General features: G+C 35.4%; 2 protein-coding genes across 2 annotated transcripts; one reads left to right on the top strand and one right to left on the bottom strand.

Annotated features, from left to right (window-relative positions):
- Positions 1 to 9,262: 9,262 nt before the first annotated feature.
- On the top strand, positions 9,263 to 17,187 carry LOC141689528 (ethanolamine-phosphate cytidylyltransferase-like). The gene is made up of 10 exons (XM_074493850.1): positions 9,263 to 9,421; positions 9,909 to 10,320; positions 10,873 to 11,108; positions 11,558 to 11,736; positions 11,955 to 12,026; positions 13,795 to 13,862; positions 14,217 to 14,337; positions 15,454 to 15,519; positions 15,625 to 15,747; positions 16,808 to 17,187. Exons 2-10 carry the CDS (start codon positions 9,968 to 9,970, stop codon positions 16,877 to 16,879), a joined length of 1,290 nt encoding a protein of 429 aa, XP_074349951.1. The 5' UTR covers positions 9,263 to 9,421; positions 9,909 to 9,967; the 3' UTR covers positions 16,880 to 17,187.
- A 404-nt stretch (positions 17,188 to 17,591) lies between these two features.
- On the bottom strand, positions 17,592 to 19,040 carry LOC141693262 (uncharacterized). The gene is made up of 3 exons (XM_074498293.1): positions 18,821 to 19,040; positions 18,372 to 18,597; positions 17,592 to 18,278 (listed from the first exon to the last, which is right to left on the bottom strand). The coding sequence occupies exons 1-3, from the start codon at positions 18,923 to 18,925 to the stop codon at positions 17,857 to 17,859; spliced, it is 753 nt and encodes a 250-aa protein (XP_074354394.1). The 5' UTR covers positions 18,926 to 19,040; the 3' UTR covers positions 17,592 to 17,856.
- Positions 19,041 to 19,735: the final 695 nt, after the last annotated feature.

The raw sequence follows: 19,735 nt of genomic DNA, 5'->3' as shown, positions 1-19,735 counted from the left end.
CCGTTGACAAGTGGTTGTTCTTCAACGGATAAGCTTAACAGCAGTTATCCGTTGATAACATCAGTTTCACCTTCAACGGATATTCCACATCCGTTGACAGTCTCTACACAAATAACTGAATTAAACCCAAGTGTAGAAGACATGAATACTGTGCAATCACTCCTAGGATTGAGGGAAGGGAGTGACAATTTGAGTGAGAGGCTGGGTTGCTCCCAGGCAAAAGGAGAGATTGAGAGCTCAAAAATGCATGCTATTTCTTCCAGCATGGCAAAAGTGAATGAGTGGAGTACCACCTTAGTAGGTGAAGGTGAGGGAGTGAGATGTGTGAGCCAGGGGGAGCCCCTGATGCAAGAACATAGAGATAAAGAGAGAAAAGCAGGTACAGTAGATACAAGGGTGGAACCGGCCATTGCTAATGAGTCAATGATTGTGGATGATGCTGAAAAGGAAAGACAATTTCAGCAACATTACAAAGCTGTAATTGATAACATTTCCTTGGATGCTGACACTTTTACTCATCCTGTGACAGCCTATCAAAAGTTGGCTGCTCAGGGCAATGAGGAGGCAGAAAGGTCACTACATCTGGTACACACAACAGAATCTCTTCAAAGGGATAAAGCTGCCATTAACAAAATGCCTTCTACAGCTGGTGAGCCATCTGAGGAATTTGGAGCAAATTCTGATGATGATGACTCTATTTCTTTTGATGGAAGCATGGACTTAGGGGGAGATGAAGGCCCTAGTTCAATTCCAAATCTACCTGAATGGGCCTTGACTAAGGAGTATAGATCAGGGGAATTCAATGTCTCTTTAGTCAAACAAATCAACACTATTCAACAGGCCATTCAGAATACTTCACATGCAAGTATCAAGGCTATCCTTCAAGCTCACCTGGACTCACTGCATCTCATGAAGCTGCAGCAAGTGAAGCAGAATCTGGGTATGGATGATCTGAGGAAGGATATTGCTGACTTGAAAACCTATACTTCAGATAAATTGGATTCAGTCATGCCCTATGGTACATTGCAGGACTTGGTTTTGAGATTGAAGAAAGAATCTGTTACTGAAAAACGGTTGGCCAAGTTAGAAGACAGAGTTCAAGTTATTGAAGATTCTGTGGCCACCATTCTTCACAATCAACAATCTCAAACCAGTCTCCTAATGCAACTGGCAAAAGCACAAGGCTTGACCCCTCTCCTTGATGATAACAAAAAGGGGGAGAGTAAAAGGGAAGGGGAAGGAGAGCCATCTACAAAAGTCAACATATCTAAAGTGCTAGTTCCTGCCATCACTACTTCTCCAATCATTCAAATCAAGGGCAAGCCTAATGGAATTGATTTGATTCAGCTTGCAGCAGCTGAAATCCAAGTGAAAGAGCAAAGGAGGAGAATTGATGAAAGGTTGCAACTGTTGTTTGGTTCTACACAAGACAAATCAACATCTGTGAAACACAGCACAAAAATTGAACCAATCAACATGGAGCTCATGCCAGTAGGGAGTCATAAGGATGGAGAAGCTTCTTCCAAAGAACTACAAGCTATAATTCTCAAGCCCAATGAAAGATCCAATAAGGACTCAACAAAGAATCCTTTAAAAGAAGTGGACTTTACTCCTCCAAAAGATGATGAGAACAAGATTTTAGGCAGGAGTATTGCCTATCTCAAAAAGTCCATGGATGAGGCTGTAAGGAGAAATATAGCTATTATCATTAGAGAGGGAAAGAGCATATGTGTGATGCAAGGACATCCCAAATTCTCAATAGCCAAGAAGGAAGAAGACAAGCAATTAGAGGCTGACAAAAGAGCACAAGCAAAGCTTGAACAACAGCTAAAGTCAAGTCTAGTTGAAAAAGAAAAAGGGATTGAAGTCAGGGGTGAAGACAAGACTACAAACCTAGATGAGGTTTTAGGGAGTATATTTGGTGAGAGTGTGGAAGAAAGAGAGGAATGGCAGAAGGGAAACAGAAGAAAGACCAAGGCACATAGAAGGAGTGGAGATAACACTGAAGTAACCAAATCTATATCTAAACCACTATCTTCCATACCTGAACCTCTTATTGCTGATCCCACAATAAACATCCATGGTGAACCAATCATTCCAAAAGAGGAACCTATTGATTGGGACACTATCAAATTGCCTACCTTTCTAACCACTCTTCCACCACCAAAGAAACAGAAAAGAAAACCAAAATCTACACCTCCCATAACCTCTAAGAAATTCACTCAAAAACAAAAACCTAAGCCTAAGTCACCCATTTCTAAAGATGACTATGTTCACATCTGTGACATAAAAGAAATTTCAGACATTGAACTCTATCTGGATGAGCTGGAGGATGTAAGGGGAATAGCTGCCTACAGACAGCTACCAGAGAGATTAGTGTTCAGATATAAAGGAGTTGGGGAAAGAACATGGCCTCTCCACAGGATTCTGGATGAAGGCTACTCTACCTTGATAAGAGTCTTTTCAGCCATACAAAAGGATTCTGGCTTTACCAGAACTGCCAAGACTGAAATTCTCAACAAGATAGCCAATATAAGGAAAACTTGGAGGGAGCCCAATGCTTTACCCAGGACTCTACTCATTCAAGAAAGGGGAATTACAATTCACAAATCACCTCATTGGTTGATGGAATTTAGAGATGATGAAGGAGTCAGAAGATTTTTCAGACTTGAAGACCAACTCAAGATTGCCAGCAATGAAACTCTCAAAGAAATGCAATCTAAGTTGGATGTCAGTGTTGAAGATGAAGCTGAATTCTTCAGACAACTCCAACTCCAAATTGAGGAAAATGACAAAGGGCTAGGAAAGAAAACCAGGGAACAAAGAAGAAAAAGATGATCTGCTCAGACTAAAGGAGTGTCCTTGGAAACACTGTAAATCTTCAATTACCTCCTAGTACATACACTTTTGCAGCATTTTTAAATTTCTACTTAGTTTCAATTCATATATCTGTTAAGTGTTTTGTTATCATCAAGTTAACCCTGAATTTATGCCTACAATTCTTATAGACATAAATAGGGGGAGATTGTTAGGAATGTATGTGCATTAGTTTGATGATATGTTTAACAAAATACTTAAGTAGAAATTTAGTGTCTGTAGCCTCAACAGATAAGACCACTTTGGCTATCCGTTGATGGTGTAGCTTTACTTAGAAATAAGTTTAGTGTTGTAGCATATTTCAGTCTCTGTATTTAAAATGTAATTCTTGGAAGTTGAGAGAAACTATGAGTCATGTTGACTACTAGATGATATGCAGATAGGAAGGCCAATTGTAAATACTTCATGCCTTGTAATTTTGTATAAGTGAAGTGGTATCAACGGATGACTTAAAGACCTTCAACGGATAAGAAGCTAAGCTTCAACGGATGTCTCTAAAGCTTCAACGGATGAGTGCATCAACGGATGAAAGCTTCAACGGATAATATCCTTCAACGGATGAGTGCATCAACGGATGAAAGCTTCAACGGATGCTCTGATGATTAGCCGTTGATAAGGGGTAGTTGTACGTACGAACAGAGGCACATGGGTTGATAGAGACAACTGAGATGTGGTAGCCGAATTTCAGGAACAACAGAAAAAGCAGCCGTTCTTCTTCAGTATAAAGATGCAATAGTCAACAAAGTACTGGAGTGAACAGGAAAAGAAGCAAGTGAAGAACTTATTTTATTACTGTATTTTTATATTATTTTTCACTTGTACACTTGGTAATATATAAACCAAGTAGAAGCTAGTAATTAGAGGAGAGATTTTCCAGAGCTGTTTAGAAATATATTGAGAGAAAATTCATCTAGTTTGTACTAGGATGCAGCTGTGATCAACATTGTTTAATCACAGATTTTCTAAAAATACCATCTCTGGTGGAACAACAAATCCACCAGAAAAGTTTTTAAGGTCTGTTGTGTTCTTTACATTTGTGCTTGAATATATATCTGTCTGTATTAGCTTAAAGCAATTCACACACTTGTTCTTCTTGAACACACAACTTTATAAACTGCTCAAAACCTGAAAAAGTTTTGAGATTTACATTCAACCCCCCTTCTGTAAATCTCATTGTTAGTCCACTAGGAATAACAGTATTTTATTAGCTAAATGAGCTATTTATAGTAGTTGGTTTACAAGGCTTACTAAGTAAGCTATTCAAATCTTCTTCATTAAGTATTACAAAACTTCCTCGATAAGCTTTATAAGTCTTCCTCGATAAGCTTTACAAGTCTTCCTTGGTAAGATTTGAGAGACTTCCTCGATACGCTTTGACAATCACTTTATTTTTTATTCAAATATTTTAACACAATTTTATATTTTGATGGATGAAATTCAAATTTGCAGCAAGTTTTTTGGTCAAAGAACAATTAATTGACCAAACATCTCTTTTATAACTTCTCTTGCACATAAATTATTAAAGTAAAACACAAATAAAATATACATTTAATTAAAGTTGTTTAAGAATTAACAAAATACAACTCATCTTTTAATAAAGTATAGAATATGTGTTAATAATATTTTTTAATATTTATTTTTAAATCCATTTAATAATATTTCATATTTAAAATAGCACAAGGGTTTGCAATAAAAAAACATAAAGACGAAAAATAATTATTTATTATTATTTCGACTCAATTTTATTTAAAATTTAAAACATGTGCTTATAATTACTAAAATATCGATGACAATAACAATAATTTCAAGTTATATGTTATAATAATAGTAGTTATATTGTTTATGCCAATAACAACAATTTTAACAATCATTATATTGTTTGTCATAAAAAAATTCTAGTTGGAGGGAATTTTTTTCCTAGATTCATAGCTTACTCAATACCGCCATCACCAAATAAAAAGTTTCTCCTATAAATTTGCCTTCAATTTTTGTTTGAGGTGAAATCGGGACTTAACCAAACTAGTCTATATAAATATAATCATGTTTTCTTCTTTTATGTCATTTGACATTTTTTACAAACTTCTAAATCTTTTTCTTATATAGTTAAATTGATAAATTTTTAAAAAAAATCTTAAATAAAAATAAAAATAAAAATTTAATTTTAAGATAAGTTAAAAATTGTTATTATTTACTATATGGTAAAAAACTTGAAAATGTATGTTACAAAATCAAACAATATGTAATAAATCAAACCTGAGAGTAGTAGTGAAATATAGTTTCACGAATCATGATTCGTTCATGTGTTTGCTTAGTATTAATCAGTTCATATGTCTGCGTAGTATCTTATCTTCTACATAATTGTATTTTATCTTCTACATAATTGATAGGAGTAATAATTTATATATTCACATGCATCCACACGAAGTTGAGGAATATTATTGTTGGGCCTCGGTATTCTGGGCTTGTGAGGAAAGCCTATACATAGGCCCATATGGATCCATTTATCAGGATATAAAAACCACAAAGTTAACAGAAGAAATGGGAGAGAAAAAACACCATTTGAATATACAAACACTTGCAGAAAGAAGAACCCGATTCCAACATTTGGCGCTAGAAAGAGGGGAAGTGTTCAATTTCTCCATGGTTGGATGCTATCTCTCTTGTTTCGGTTCGGGATCCAGTCCTGTATCATGGAAGATAAACCCATAACATTACATTGAGTACGGGTTTGTCAGGTTTATTTAAATTCTCAGCAAATCAAAGAGGCAGATATTCGAGCATTTACATTCTGGCAGGTTATTTAAAATTATCTTCTAATGCTAATTGACTACGATCTATGGTTCTATGAAAGCTTCAAAATACAAGTTGACTCCATATTAACTGAGGTATCCATTCGTACACAAAGTATTTGACTTTTTTTTTTCTCATCTTTGTAGATCTCCTATAGATACTAGCTGATATTAGTAGCACCGTCGTTATATGTTGATTAGTAGTAGATTAATAGTAGAATGATCAAATTTGTGGAGTTGAAATTAATCGATTATGTTAATTAGGTCAAAGTCATTATTACTGGCCAACTGAGGTGTATAAATTTGTTAAGTGGGATTGTTATGTGCAACATTATATGCTGGTTGATTCTGTATTTGTCCATATGCGATTAGTTGGTTTTAAGAAACACCTAAACATTTGTGGTTAATCTTTATGCACACCTATGCTTACTGGTGATAAATGATATACACTTCACTTAATTCTATATATTGTTTCTTGTTTACCCATTTATAATCAATATGAGTTGAGCTATATGGTCATGATATCATGCTTTTAAATGTTCTTTTCACATTGATCTCCAAAAAAGCAAGCTATAAATCTCCAAAAGACCTCTCCTCATTCTCCAATTTTGGAAAATACAAGCTTGATAAATTTTAAATTCAAGAGCTCGATGAAAGTGTCAAATGACCATGAAGCTCAGTTTGTATGACCTCAAATTTTCGTACCACTCAACAGTGACAAATTCAAGATCTCGCCAAGAGTTACAATCTAAAGCTTGAAAGCTGAATAAAAGTGAGTCTAAAATCTTGACATAATGACCTGAATGCTTGATAAATATTTAGACAAACAATCACAGCTTGCCAATAGCAGTCAGAAACTCAGCTGTTTCAAAAATGTTAAGGTTTGAAATTTGAATGGTTTCCTACAAGTACAATTGAAGCGAGCTCGAGAAATAAGAGTCCTAAAAGTTATAAGTTCGAGCTCAAGAGATGTCAAAACTTAATGTGTTTACTACAAGCACAACAAATGATCTACAAAATCTGCCAGGCCTCGCAAAATCTTCCTCCAAGTGTGAAAAAAGTTGCATGACAAGACTTCTCCGAGTGTTTCCAACAAGTTTCTCTATGTCGCGGCCATTGTTTGGCGTCAAAAATAACGAGAAACCTCCGGTTATTGATTTGCACACCTGAAATTTCATCATCAAAAGTATTTTGCATAAAGTTCTTGTGGCAAATAGGTCTCCTCCAAGCTCAGGAGTTCTACACGAGTTAGAGTGGCAAAGCCACGACCACCCGTGAAGTGAGCAGTGGAGAAATCAGTGTTAATATTAAACAATTTCAGAATTTTTTGAGGATAAAATCTTCTCATCCCCGAGATCAAAAAAGCCTGCAAAATCTCTACAAATTGAGCTCAAAAGGCCATAAAATGTGACAAATACACATCAAAAAGCTCTCCAAGAATGAAGCTGAATGCAACAAATTAAAAATACGAGCTCAAAGCTCGTCAGAAAAGCTCAAAAGCTCTACAACAACGAACTTAGACATTGGGAATAAAAGTTTAAGTGCTTATGAAATCTGTATGCCAAGAAAACTTCTGGATTCGTAAGGAGCTGATTCAAATTGCTAATATTTAGACGCCTTTTGATTCCATCTCAGGTGTGTATGATGCTCACTTATTGTTCTAGCTAAATGATGGAATCAGTTACAAGATCAGATGGCACACTAGCACATATTTCATGATTATTTTCGTTGCAAGATTGAAACTCGCCTATAGCAGTAGACGTGTCTACTGATTCATTATATGACATGGCCAAATTCAACTAAAAAACAGCACCTTAAAGTACCGATGATGGTTGGATCCACACGACACACCCATGCCTATCGATTGCAAAGAAATCTCCAAAAATGAGTATAACCTCTCTAGAAGCGAGTGCAGGTTTGCAAAAGTAAGGTTTGGCTTCTACATAAAATGATGAATGTGAAAATACGTGCACAATCTCTATAAAAAGAAAAATGAAAAAATGGACAGTACGGGTGAAATTAGTCAAAAATTTGACATATTTGACAAAAGTCCCATTTGCAAATATCTTGTCAAAATCCTCAAAATGAAGCTTGAACTTGACAAAATTCAATGGTTGGTCTCAACAAATTTTCTAATCAATCAGAGGGTGAATTTATGATATGAAGTTGTTCACAGAGTTTAAAAGATAGGTTGTACTGTGAGCGCCATTATATATGATGTATAGTTGGACTAAGTTCTGCAAATACTGCTCACTGACCTCATTTTTTTTTACATTCTATATGTATGTGTCTGACACAATGAAAAGTGTTTGTGTCAATGGTAAGACATTTTGTAAGCTTGCAAGCTCTAGATGATGTCGCGTAGGGCATAATCCAAAGCCTATTTACAGCAAGATAAATAGATGATAACATCCATTTTGATCATCCAATGAGAATATGTCATATTCTCTCATAATAAATTCATCTAAAGTCCTATGAAGGTTCACCAATTTCATCGGTCCATTTGAGAGGTTCTTAACAAGAGCTAGATAGTCTTTTACAAATATTTACATTGCAATTTACGTAATTTGCAAAAGAGATACCGTTCTCAATGTCCCATTTTCAGTGCACTTGATCTCATCTCTACGGGAGGACTTAAACTCCACATCCTCGAGTTAAAGATAAAAAGAAAGAGAGTTGCTCATTGAACTTCACAATGCAAGGATCAAGCCTTCTCATCTCTGAGCTGAATAATTTTTGTTAAAAGACGGCTTACGTGATTGGAGGACAATGAAGCCCCCAGATCGGGAGAAAAAATAGTTCGGCAAGTATATTTGTAGAATTGATCAACCCAAAGTTGTTGATCACCTAAAATGCTCTTTAATACATGATGATCAAGCTGCAGCTTTTCTTATGGTATCGTATTGTTACTTTTCATCGTTAGCAGGCTCCACCAACATATGCCTCCGCACTCGACTTCATAGGGATCGAGTCTCTTCGATTATCCTAAGCTGTCTTCTCACTTTTGAGATGTCCGGATATGCGAGCTATAATCAACTTAATGCATTCCTTCAAAAACTCTCTTTGTAATAGAAATTTTATGCCACTTCTAATCGATGGAACATGACATCTAAAAAATTCTCAGTTACTTTACTTTGAGGGTTAATTAAAGTTGAAAATTATACTGAAAGAAGACCTGAAGGACTTCTAACTAATTTGGGGCGATATTCTGGGCTTGTGAGGAAAGCCTATACAGAGGTCCATATGGATCCATTTACAAGGATATAAAAACCACAATCTTAACAGAAGAAAGGGGGAGAGAAAAAACACCATTTGAATATACAAACGCTTGCAGAAAGAAGAACCTGATTCCAACAATTATGTTAAAGTATTTTAATTATAACAACAATTATTTTTTATTTGATTACTGTAAAATACTTTTAGAGTTAAAGGAAATAATATTTTATAGTCACAATATATGTTGAGGATGATTAAATAACTAATATAGTGTAGTGTTTTGATTGGAGCATTTGCAGTCGTGTGTGGGGTGCATCGAGAGCCACAGGGGAGGGGGTATATGTGTCCATATACACACACCTGTACACTTCTAAACGTGTGTACAATGTGTATGTATTCTCTCAATTCTCATACATAACCAAAATACAAGTCTCCAAGTAATTAATTTCTTCTTTCAAACACAGTGAGAGAGAGAGAGAGAGGGCAGGAGGAGAAAGCAGAGACAAACACAGAGGAGACACGAACACCAACACTAAAAGGTCTGTCTTCATTTATTCATCCCTCATTTCATACTAATCTCATATCCCCCACCAAATTTTCAGGCTTTATTTTTTCATCTATTTTTTTTTAATTTATTTATTGTACTGCCATTCTCAAGATATTGTACATCCAGCCTTCTTTTCTTCTTCTGCTTCACGGGCTGCTTACATTTTTTAACACCCTTGCTTTTAATTCCATCAAAATTGAATCTTTAATTTCATAAAGATTGAATCTTTATTTTCTCAATTCCCTAAAGATTTTATTTTTTTGATTTCTGGACTTTTATTTCATATTATGTTTAATTTCTGAATTGTGTAAACTAGTGCCTAGATTTGGATGTGCTCATTCTCTTGTGTCTAGCTTTCCTCTCACACCCTGTCCTGGAGTGTGTTTTTTTAATATATTATTTTTTGTAAATTGAGTTGTATTATTTGCATGAGCTGTCATCTTGAATTAGATCCCTAATTTATTGTTATCATCTTGCAGGGTTTGTGTCTCTTCCTGAGCCCACCATTTGGGGACTCTGAACAACAGAGTCTGGACATATGGATTTCGACGGTGTTAATTCGATTTGGGATGGGGTTTACTATCACCCTCATTTATTCGGTGGTTTGATGCTCACTGCTGCTTTGCTTGGCTTGTCCACTAGCTATTTTGCTGGGATCAGTGTCCCACACTTGCCCTACATGTTCTCCGATTTCAAACTTTTTCAAAAGAAGAAATATCAGAAAAGGCGTGTTCGGGTTTACATGGATGGTTGTTTTGATCTCATGCATTATGGCCACGCTAATGCATTGAGACAAGCTAAGGCACTGGGTGATGAATTAATTGTTGGAGTTGTTAGCGATGAGCAAATTATAGCCAACAAAGGCCCCCCTGTTTTATCTATGGAAGAAAGGTGACCTATTTTCACTGTTCAATTTAGAAATATTCTATCATTATTATTATATGACCTAAGCATAAGAGTTTTATATGACGCCCTGTATAGCATTTACTGAAAAACACCTCTTCAATTAGATATACTTCTATTTATCCGATGTCCGAATTGTTGTTTTTTTGTAAGATGAATAAACGATTTGAACTATCTACTACTGTTGTAAGTCAAATAATCAGATTTTCCAGTCTGTACGATGTATATATTGTTGGCATTAGAGCTGTTGTGTTTATGTTAAATAGAAGATTGTGAATCTTTTATGCATGTCATAGTTGTTATCACCTCTGTCTTTGTATGGTTTTTATATTTATCGAGTTCACTATCTTTAGGTGGTGGCATCCAGATATACTGCTTATTTGAACTCATTGGATTAGATTCCAAGTCAAATAGTTATTCGACTTGTCAACAGTTCACCTGTTTATGAATATGTTAATTACAAGACCTTGTCAGCAATATAAAGTAACAGTTCAAGCAGATGCTCCTTTTTTGTATTATCTGATGAAAATTTAATTCCAGGCTGACTCTTGTAAGTGGATTGAAGTGGGTAGACGAAGTTATAGCGGATGCTCCATATGAGATTACTGAAGAGTTCATGAAACGTCTCTTCAATGATCATAAAATTGACTATATTATACATGGTGATGATCCTTGCCTACTTCCTGATGGAACTGATGCTTACGCTCTTGCGAAAAGTGCTGGCCGTTACAAGCAGATCAAGCGCACTGAAGGTGTCTCGAGCACAGACATTGTAGGTACTACTATTATCTCATTCTTTAGTAAAGATTGTGTATTTTAAAATTAGTTGGACCAAATATGGCAAGATTCATCCCTTAAATTGTAACCCAGTGGATACCCCTAGGTAAAAAGAGGTCAAGTGTTGGAGTCCTGGTGGACACAGATGTGTGCGTGGGTATTTTAATTTCCCGGGATCGATTTTACCCGAAAAACAATGGCCAGATATTTTTTCTTCTTTTTGGTCAGAATCCTTACGTGCTAAAATGCTAATCATGTTACTTGAGCTTTCAACCCTGGAGGTTAATTTTGTCGAAATTGTCGCTGCCCCTTAGTTTTCGGTGTTAGGGTAAAATCAGTTTTTATTTGTAACCTAGAACCTTATGTTTATCCGCTTGAACTTTATCGGAATTTTATATTTCAGTAATGATTTTTAATTTTTATGAGATGTATTGCATACTATCTGTAGGAAGGATACTTGATTCTCAAAAGGATTCGAAAGGTCATGAAGATGACAATGTATCATCTCAACACATTGAAACTGATACAATGAACAAACTTGAGAATAATAAGAAGGTTGCTAACGGTCAGCAAATGTCTCATTTTCTACCGACATCTAGAAGAATTGTGCAGTTTTCAAATGGCAAGGTATGTCACTTTTGTTTTTTTATTATATGGTACTGACCTTATATTTGACTCTGTTTGTTAGTTATTCTTTTCTGTGCTAAAATTAATGGTTGCTTTTTTCTAGATTAGACACCTACAGTATATTTCTTGGCCATCTTAGCCACCATCAATTGTGTCAATCTTTTGCTATCCTCTGACGCTTTTGTCACTTCATCTCATTATTTTTAATGTATTATTAGGGGCCTGGACCAAATGCTCACGTGGTTTACATTGATGGAGCATTTGATCTTTTCCATGCTGGACATGTTGAGGTTTGTATTGTCTGTAGTACTGGGATTTCATGTGATATTTTTCATGAAGCTGTGAAGAATTAACTTTTGTTAGTTGTATATCTAATGTCTATATCATATTTCTGCTGCATTTAATTTATAATTTAAGCTTTAAACGTGCTGACTGAACTTTAAAATATTGATAAAGAAGTCTAAATAAACAGATATGTATATATAATGGTTCAATATTCTATGATAAATTCTCCCAAATCCCATGAAAAGAATATTATAGTTGGGAATGGTATCTGTGAACCACTTAAATTTGATGGTTTTTATCTGTTCCTGTAGTGTTGCATATCTTATCAGAATATATTCTTATTTCCGGGGAGCTTGAACTATGCCTTCTGGCTCGTGACAAACACACGCCGTACTTAAATTATTTACAAATATATTGTAACACATCTGAAGTTGTGACAACTGACAACCAGGATACCGATTTACTTGCCCTGCTAATATATAGGGTAATTTGATGTATCTCGAGGAAATTGTGCTATTTCGTAAAACTAGTTACAACTCTATATGTACTGTTTCTGGTTCATCAGTACAAGGCATGGGTATTACAAATCATACATATGGACCCTGAAATAGATAAGTTTACAGAATATGACACTTTCTAGGAGGCCTAATAAATTGATGGAGGGGAGTTGAAAACTGTGACCAAGCTAATCCTTTCACTTGCAAAATGAGATATCCACGAGCTAAATCCAAAAGAGATATGAACGCAGACTTGTACTCATGATTATACAGAGTGTTATATAGTCGCTATGATGGCCAATGTAAGTGATCGTACAAACCTTGACGGCTTAGCAAGTTTATGTAGTAAAACTTCTCTTGTAATTCAAGAACCATGGTGGATACGAGGTAGACAGAATTACAAACTAAGACTGCTCAACACCTATAAATATTAGTGCCTTCACAAGTTAAGTATAATTTTCACTTTCAACATGTGTTTGTTCATACCTTGGTGGTTAGTGGCCTCTTTTTTCACTTCATATAAAAGGTGCTCCGTTTGTATAATACAGAAGTAACAGAACCTTTATTGCTTATAAGCTAACAAGGTCCATAATTATGTGGGTTATATGATATAAATGTAGCGCCCTACATATTTCAGTCATTTATTGTGGCTATCTCTGACCAAATGTAAATTTAGATAATGGAGTATTGCTATTCCTTTTTTTTTTAAAAGCAATATTGTTAGGTTAATAGATATCCCTTGATATTTTTTTACCAATATATATCTTTACAGTTTCATTTTGAGTTTTAGCTTAGCTTGTAGCAGTTTTGCTTCCTTTCTGTGCTAGGATGTAATCATGTACACATGGCAGGTTTTAAAACAAATTGTAAACAATAGCGCAAACAGTATTCTACAAAATTTGATTTGTAGAGTTGTATATTCAACCCTGAAATAGTCGAAATACTTGATTTTCTTTGGTGATGAGGCTGGGCTGGTAAAAATGCCTAGAGGCAACTTGACTTGATGGTACTTTTGATATATATATATACCAGTTTTGTGGTGTTCTATAAATATGTGGACATTAATAAACAATAATCAAGGAATACAAGTCTTCTAAATTAGGCGTAGCTACTTATCAACAAAGTTCAAGTGGCACAGAAATTTCATAGAGAAGCATCCCTATTAACATCATCTTAGTGTAATATTTTCCTTTAAAATAGTAGCAGTAACTTTGGTTCGAATAGACTACTGAATCACTTCTTTTCTGCTATTTTTTTACGATTTATGATTATACAGATTCTTAAGAATGCTCGGAAACTTGGGGATTTTCTGCTCGTTGGAATCTACACTGATCAGACTATCAGGTATGAACAATAATTGCATGTAGCATTCCATTTTTACTTCTAAATGTATGTATGTAATAATGTCAATTACATTTCTTTCATCTTTGCCTTGTTGCTTATCACTACCATCCTGTATAAGGTTATAGAGCAAAAGATGTAGGACAACTAGATGCGCTCTAAGATGCGCGTATATGATAATAAACATCCTAATTATGATGATTTCAATCCCAATATTTGCCTTGAAAGACTACAACATATCTTTCCTTTTTAATACAATGAAATCCTACTGATACTTATATAAGTAAACAACTATCTTAAAATTTGTTTATATTCCCTAATTAAGGTCAATAACAAGGCTGTTTCTTTTTGATGCAGTGAGCACAGGGGAAGTCATTTTCCACTTATGCACCTACATGAACGCAGTCTTAGTGTACTAGCCTGTCGTCATGTGGATGAAGTCATTATTGGTGCACCCTGGGAAGTTACTAAGGACATGGTTTGTTTAATTATTTTCACATAAAAAACGTATACATTTTGTTTTAAGCTTAGTTACCCAGACTCTTCATTTTGCTTCGAGTACCCGTGTCGGACACTCGACACTCGGACGTGGGTATGGACACTTGGACACTTATTTTAGGCCAAAAACATGTAAATTTTTCAGAATATTGTCAAGTCCGACACTTGGATATGAACCCGTGTCCGACACCCATACCCGAGTCTGGGTAACATGGGTTTTAAGTTTAAAAAAATTAACAATCTGTAAAGTAGGCCCAATCCATTGCACGGGCATATTATAATATTCACCACCCTATCCTAATAAAACAGAAGCAAAACAGACCATATTTCGTCTTCTTGACACAAATGCATCTTATTTGTTCAGAGAAAATTCCTGCATAATCCTGATAGCGATACTGATTGACCAATTATTTGGTGTTGGGACCAGGTAGCATAACAGATTGTGTTATTGGTACTGCCACACAGTTGTATCGGTCTAAAATACTTATCCGCTCCTTTATACAGTTGAATAGTGAGGTTAACCTTCTTTTAAGAACCTAAAAGAAATTATGTTTAGAAAATTTTGAACGAGCAACCTTTTTTTAAAAGATTTTGTTAACCTTGATTTGTATTGAAAAAGACAAGGAGTGTCTACTGTGGTCTAAAATATAGTTGTCAAATAATGTATTAGAGGATCCTCGGATAAGGAGTCTGGTTTGTTTTACCATGAATCTTGTTGCAAGCTGGCCAATGTGAATCATAAATAATTAAATGTTTAGAGGACTGGAAACAATTAAGTATATTAGCTTGGAACTATATAGAAGTAAATATTGGTGTGCCCAGAGAAAACATCGAAGTGGGTAAATATTATGTTGTGTTGTCAGAGAAACAATCTTATTGAAGTAGCAAAACTGCTTCAAAATCATGTGGTACCTCTAAAGGAAATGCAGATTTGTCGTTCTATATTCCTCTATCGGGCTTTTCTAGAACATTTTAAAATTTGATATCCTCTTGCTATACGGCTCTCTTTTTTTCACTCACACTGTTCCCAAATTTTTAATCTGCTACTTTGATCTTACATTTTTTTAACACTGTTTTCATAATCCATAACGAACAGATAACAACATTCAACATCTCTTTGGTTGTACATGGAACAGTTTCTGAGAGAAACTCTACTCTGAATGTAAGTTGCGCACTATCAGCTTGTATTTAGTGGACAGACATTACTAGCTACTATTTGATGTACATCTAGAAACTCCTCTGACTGTAAGTTCATGCATTAATGCAGGGGGCAGTTGATCCTTATGCAGTTCCAAAAAGCATGGGAATTTTCCGGATGATTGAGAGCCCAAAAGATATTACTACCACCACAGTAGCTCAACGAATCGTAGATAATCATGAAATTTACCAGGTATATATTTATACATCATTTTTTTTCATTCACATGATTGCACCGAGTTATTCATCCAGTTAGTGGGTTTCTTGTATGAACCGGATGTTACGGCTGCCGTCTCGCATGCTAAAACAAAATCTGAATTATTGAGTGGTTAAATAATAGAAGAAAGTACAAGCATAGGACAAAAGGTTTAGCAACATTATTGAAAACTTAACCCAAGTTTTTACTTTGTCAGTGGTTAGCAAAGTTGTTTGCTGTATATTTTAGGCATTTGTGAAATATTTTTCTCTGTTGGAACTAACTGTTTATCCACATTTTGGTTCAGTTTGCTTTCAAAATTCAACTATTAAACTTGTATGGTTTAAAAGTTAACCAAACCAAATATTCAGTGTCGTCCGACTCGGAGTAAAACTGCCTTTATTACTCTAGTAGGTATAGGTTTCCGGGTTTTAAGAGAAAAAAATGGGAAGTTGTGGTAACTATATAATTCTTGATTTTTTTTAATTTTTTGAGCAGCTGCAGAAAAGGAACTGAAGGCGGAAGAGAGTAATAATAGTAGCATAAAAATCTGTTTGGACTTCATGTCTAATTTTTTGTTAAAAAAACTTTTGGAATAGCAACGCCAAGAGTGGAATGCTAAACTATTAAAAATCAATTAAAACATACTAGGCTAATATATTATTTAGTCTCTGTTGCCAATTAGACACTAGCGGTCCCTAGTTTGAATTTTTTAATTTAATTCGTTTGGAAAGCTACACTTGTTAATTTTGTGGTCAGTGTTACTTTTAACTTTACACATTCAAGTGCGATATTTGTACATGTAGCGACTGACTGACTGGATTCAAATGTACATTACATTAAATTGCCTTTTAACACTCAAGATGGCAATTTATGAGCGGGTAAAATAAACAAGAGTCGTCGTGATATAGAATTGGTTTAGATGGTAATTTAATGTATTTGTTATATTTCTTAACTTTGCTGGAGAATATTAATGAAAGTAGTCTGTTCTTGTGTTATACATTCGTTCATATTCTATCATACTGCAAATGCCGGAACTGATGTTCCCAATGTGCAGAAACGCAATGCCAAGAAGGAAGCAAGCGAGAAAAAATATTATGCACAGAAGACATATATCTCCGGGGATTGAGAAAAAGAAAAACAACTGCAAAATCCCCTCCCAAACTAGCTTTTTCAAATTTGCTATTCCCCGTACCTGCTACTCAACTTACAAACCATGTCATGTTCTCGACAAGAAGATGCAAGAAAATTAGACAATGTAGAAGGATGTCCTATACACTCTTTTAGTGGTAGCATTTTAGATCATCTTGTTGTATTTCTCCCATGGTCACATAGGCACAAATGATACTAATAACTATCAACACATGGTTAATTTTGTAAAGTAATTTAATTCCTCAATAATTCTTTTGTTTATTTTGGGGTTTGAGCCCCTGTTTATGAATTCTTGTTCTGTTCAAGTGCGTAATGGAAATTTGTTGAGATGAAAGGTGATGAGAAATAGTTAGTTTATCTTGTTCAGGTTATCAAGCCTGATGAACTTCTATTTGTTTCTTTTATTTTTCTGACCAACCCTTGTGAACCGGAGATGCATACTATGATGTTTAGTCTATACTTTCAAGAGTTTACTTTTTTGCATTTAATAACACATAATGATCACCAAATTAGAGCAACTACAAAAATAATATCTAGATTAAATAGTGCCACAAATGTACCATACCTCTCGAGTTGGATAATTCTCGAATAGCTTAAATAATTTTCAAGGAGCTTAAAAGAAACATAGCTTTAGGCAACATTCTCAGATTAAAAGGGATTTCAAACTAAAAACCATTCAATACAAGACGAGCAGGAAAAAATCACGACCGTTTTATAGGCAAGATTACTGGAACAAAGCCTTGAGGATCAAAATTCTTGACGTAATACATCTGAGTTTTTCTTAGCTAAGGCATACTACACTGCGAGCATAAAATGGCAATCGAAACCTGTAAAACCCTAAGCTTTTGGCAAATTCTACAAACAAGCCAGCCCAATTGTTGATGCTTCCTAGACAGCCTCCGGTCTTTCACCCTCCTGCACGAATGGACAATATTTTTCCCAAAAATTATAACATTAACGGAACCAAACAACAGGAGTTGCTGTTGGTGCAGCAGCATTGTGAGGAAGCTGCGAAGGTACCATACAATGCTGTTGTTGCCACTGATGGAAACCAACGCCACCTGGTCCACCAAATCCATCTTCTGGCCAATGTTGAATGCCGCCGTTATTATTACACTCTTCTTGTTCAATGTCCATACTTGCAACCTCTTGCTCGTTTAGTTGTTCATCTTCCATCATCATAGTCTCAGAAGCATCTATTTGTACAGCTGGGGATGGTACAGTCTGCGGTGGTGGAGATAAGTGAGAGAGGACCCAAGGAACAACGGCCAAACACCGGTCCGAGCTCTCATCATCCTCCAATGTCGTGTCCTCGCCTTGTTGAGCTGAAGAATTGTTCAACAAATTCTTGTGTTTAGACCAGAGATCTCCATGGCCTGTATAGTCAAATTACAGTAGCTTAGATCAACCAAAATTCAAATAATATTAGTAATTAAAAAGGCAGCATTACATACGGAGGAGGAGCATACCTTTCAAGCGTTCAAGGATGTGAGGAGTGAGAGAAAATGTAGAAGGAGAGGATTGGATAATAGTATTGTTGGGATTGAACAGAACAATAGCTCTCTCTTCATTTTCAACCTCTCCTACACCTACTGGTGTTTCTTCTTGTTGTACAAAAGGAGCAGGAGGCGTATATGATTCTTCTTCTACTTGGTGTTCATCTTCCTCCATTATTGGTGCCAATTCCAGATAATCCTGAACCAACAATCAATCAATTCAAATTACTTTTGATTATCAAGGAAGGGGGGAGAGAGAGAGAGGGGGGGGTGGGAGGGAGGGAGGGAGAGAGAGAGAGACGGACGGCGAGAGACAGAGAGAAAGGGAGAGGGAGAGGGAGAGGGAGAGAGAGAGAGAGAGAGACGGCGAGAGACAGAGAGAAAGGGAGAGAGAGAGAGAGAGAGAGAGAGGGAGAGCTTACGAGTCGACGGATTTTGGTAGCGGGAGAGGAAAGAGAGAAGTCGGAGAAATCATGGTTGACTTGATCCACTGCCTTTCTCTTCTGAGTAGTCGTCGTCATCATCATCGGAACAGATCAATTTCAGTTTGCTTATTTCAATTGGAAACCCTAAAATTAAAATTAGAAGCGGGGAGGATGTTGTTTCTGCTTTGGCGGGTGGGTAGTTGGGTTTTTGTATGCGGCCCCCAGCTTTATCCTCTTCGCGATATTTCTAGACCTTTCTCAATTTTTCTCTTGGCCACGTGTAATAATTCATCATTTTCTCCCCTTGCTACTACAATCTTCTACGACTTCAATTTTCCTGTTGTGACCCCTTTTACTTAATGGATTATGTAGGCCTTATGCATGGTTCGGCCCAATATTTCATCTCCCTATCGGTCTATAAGCCCAATTCTTCTTCCTTATTCTGTCTTCATACATCATTCATGTAGTATAAATAAAATTTTAATATAGGATAACAAAAGGTTAAAAAAAATAAAAAAAAAATCTAAGTTTTGCTAATATATTACCTTCATTTGAGCATTATTTAGTTACAATAAATCTAAACAATTATACGAATTGTGTCGCAGAATCTCGTTGAATAATAAAATTATATTTTTCACACGCATATCTTATTAAGCCATCATTCATTATTTCTTGCTCATGATATTTTATATTCTTCTAAAAAATGTACTCCCTCCGTCCCTCTCAATTGTTATCGTTTGTGAAAGAGTGTCTGACACGCATTTTAAGATGAATAAAAAGTATAGTTTTATAACTTTTTTTTAAAATTTTCTTTTTCTGAATAAAAATGGAATGTTTAAACTTTTATTCAGAAAAATAATTTTTTTTTAAAAAGTTATAGAACTATACTTTTTCTTTATCTTAAAATGCGTG

The sequence above is a fragment of the Apium graveolens genome, chromosome 10 (genome assembly GCF_009905375.1).
Source record: "Apium graveolens cultivar Ventura chromosome 10, ASM990537v1, whole genome shotgun sequence".
Taxonomy (NCBI): Eukaryota; Viridiplantae; Streptophyta; class Magnoliopsida; order Apiales; family Apiaceae; genus Apium; species Apium graveolens.
The sequence above is the reverse complement of the archived record's forward strand: the minus strand, read 5'-3'. Positions and strand labels throughout refer to the sequence as shown.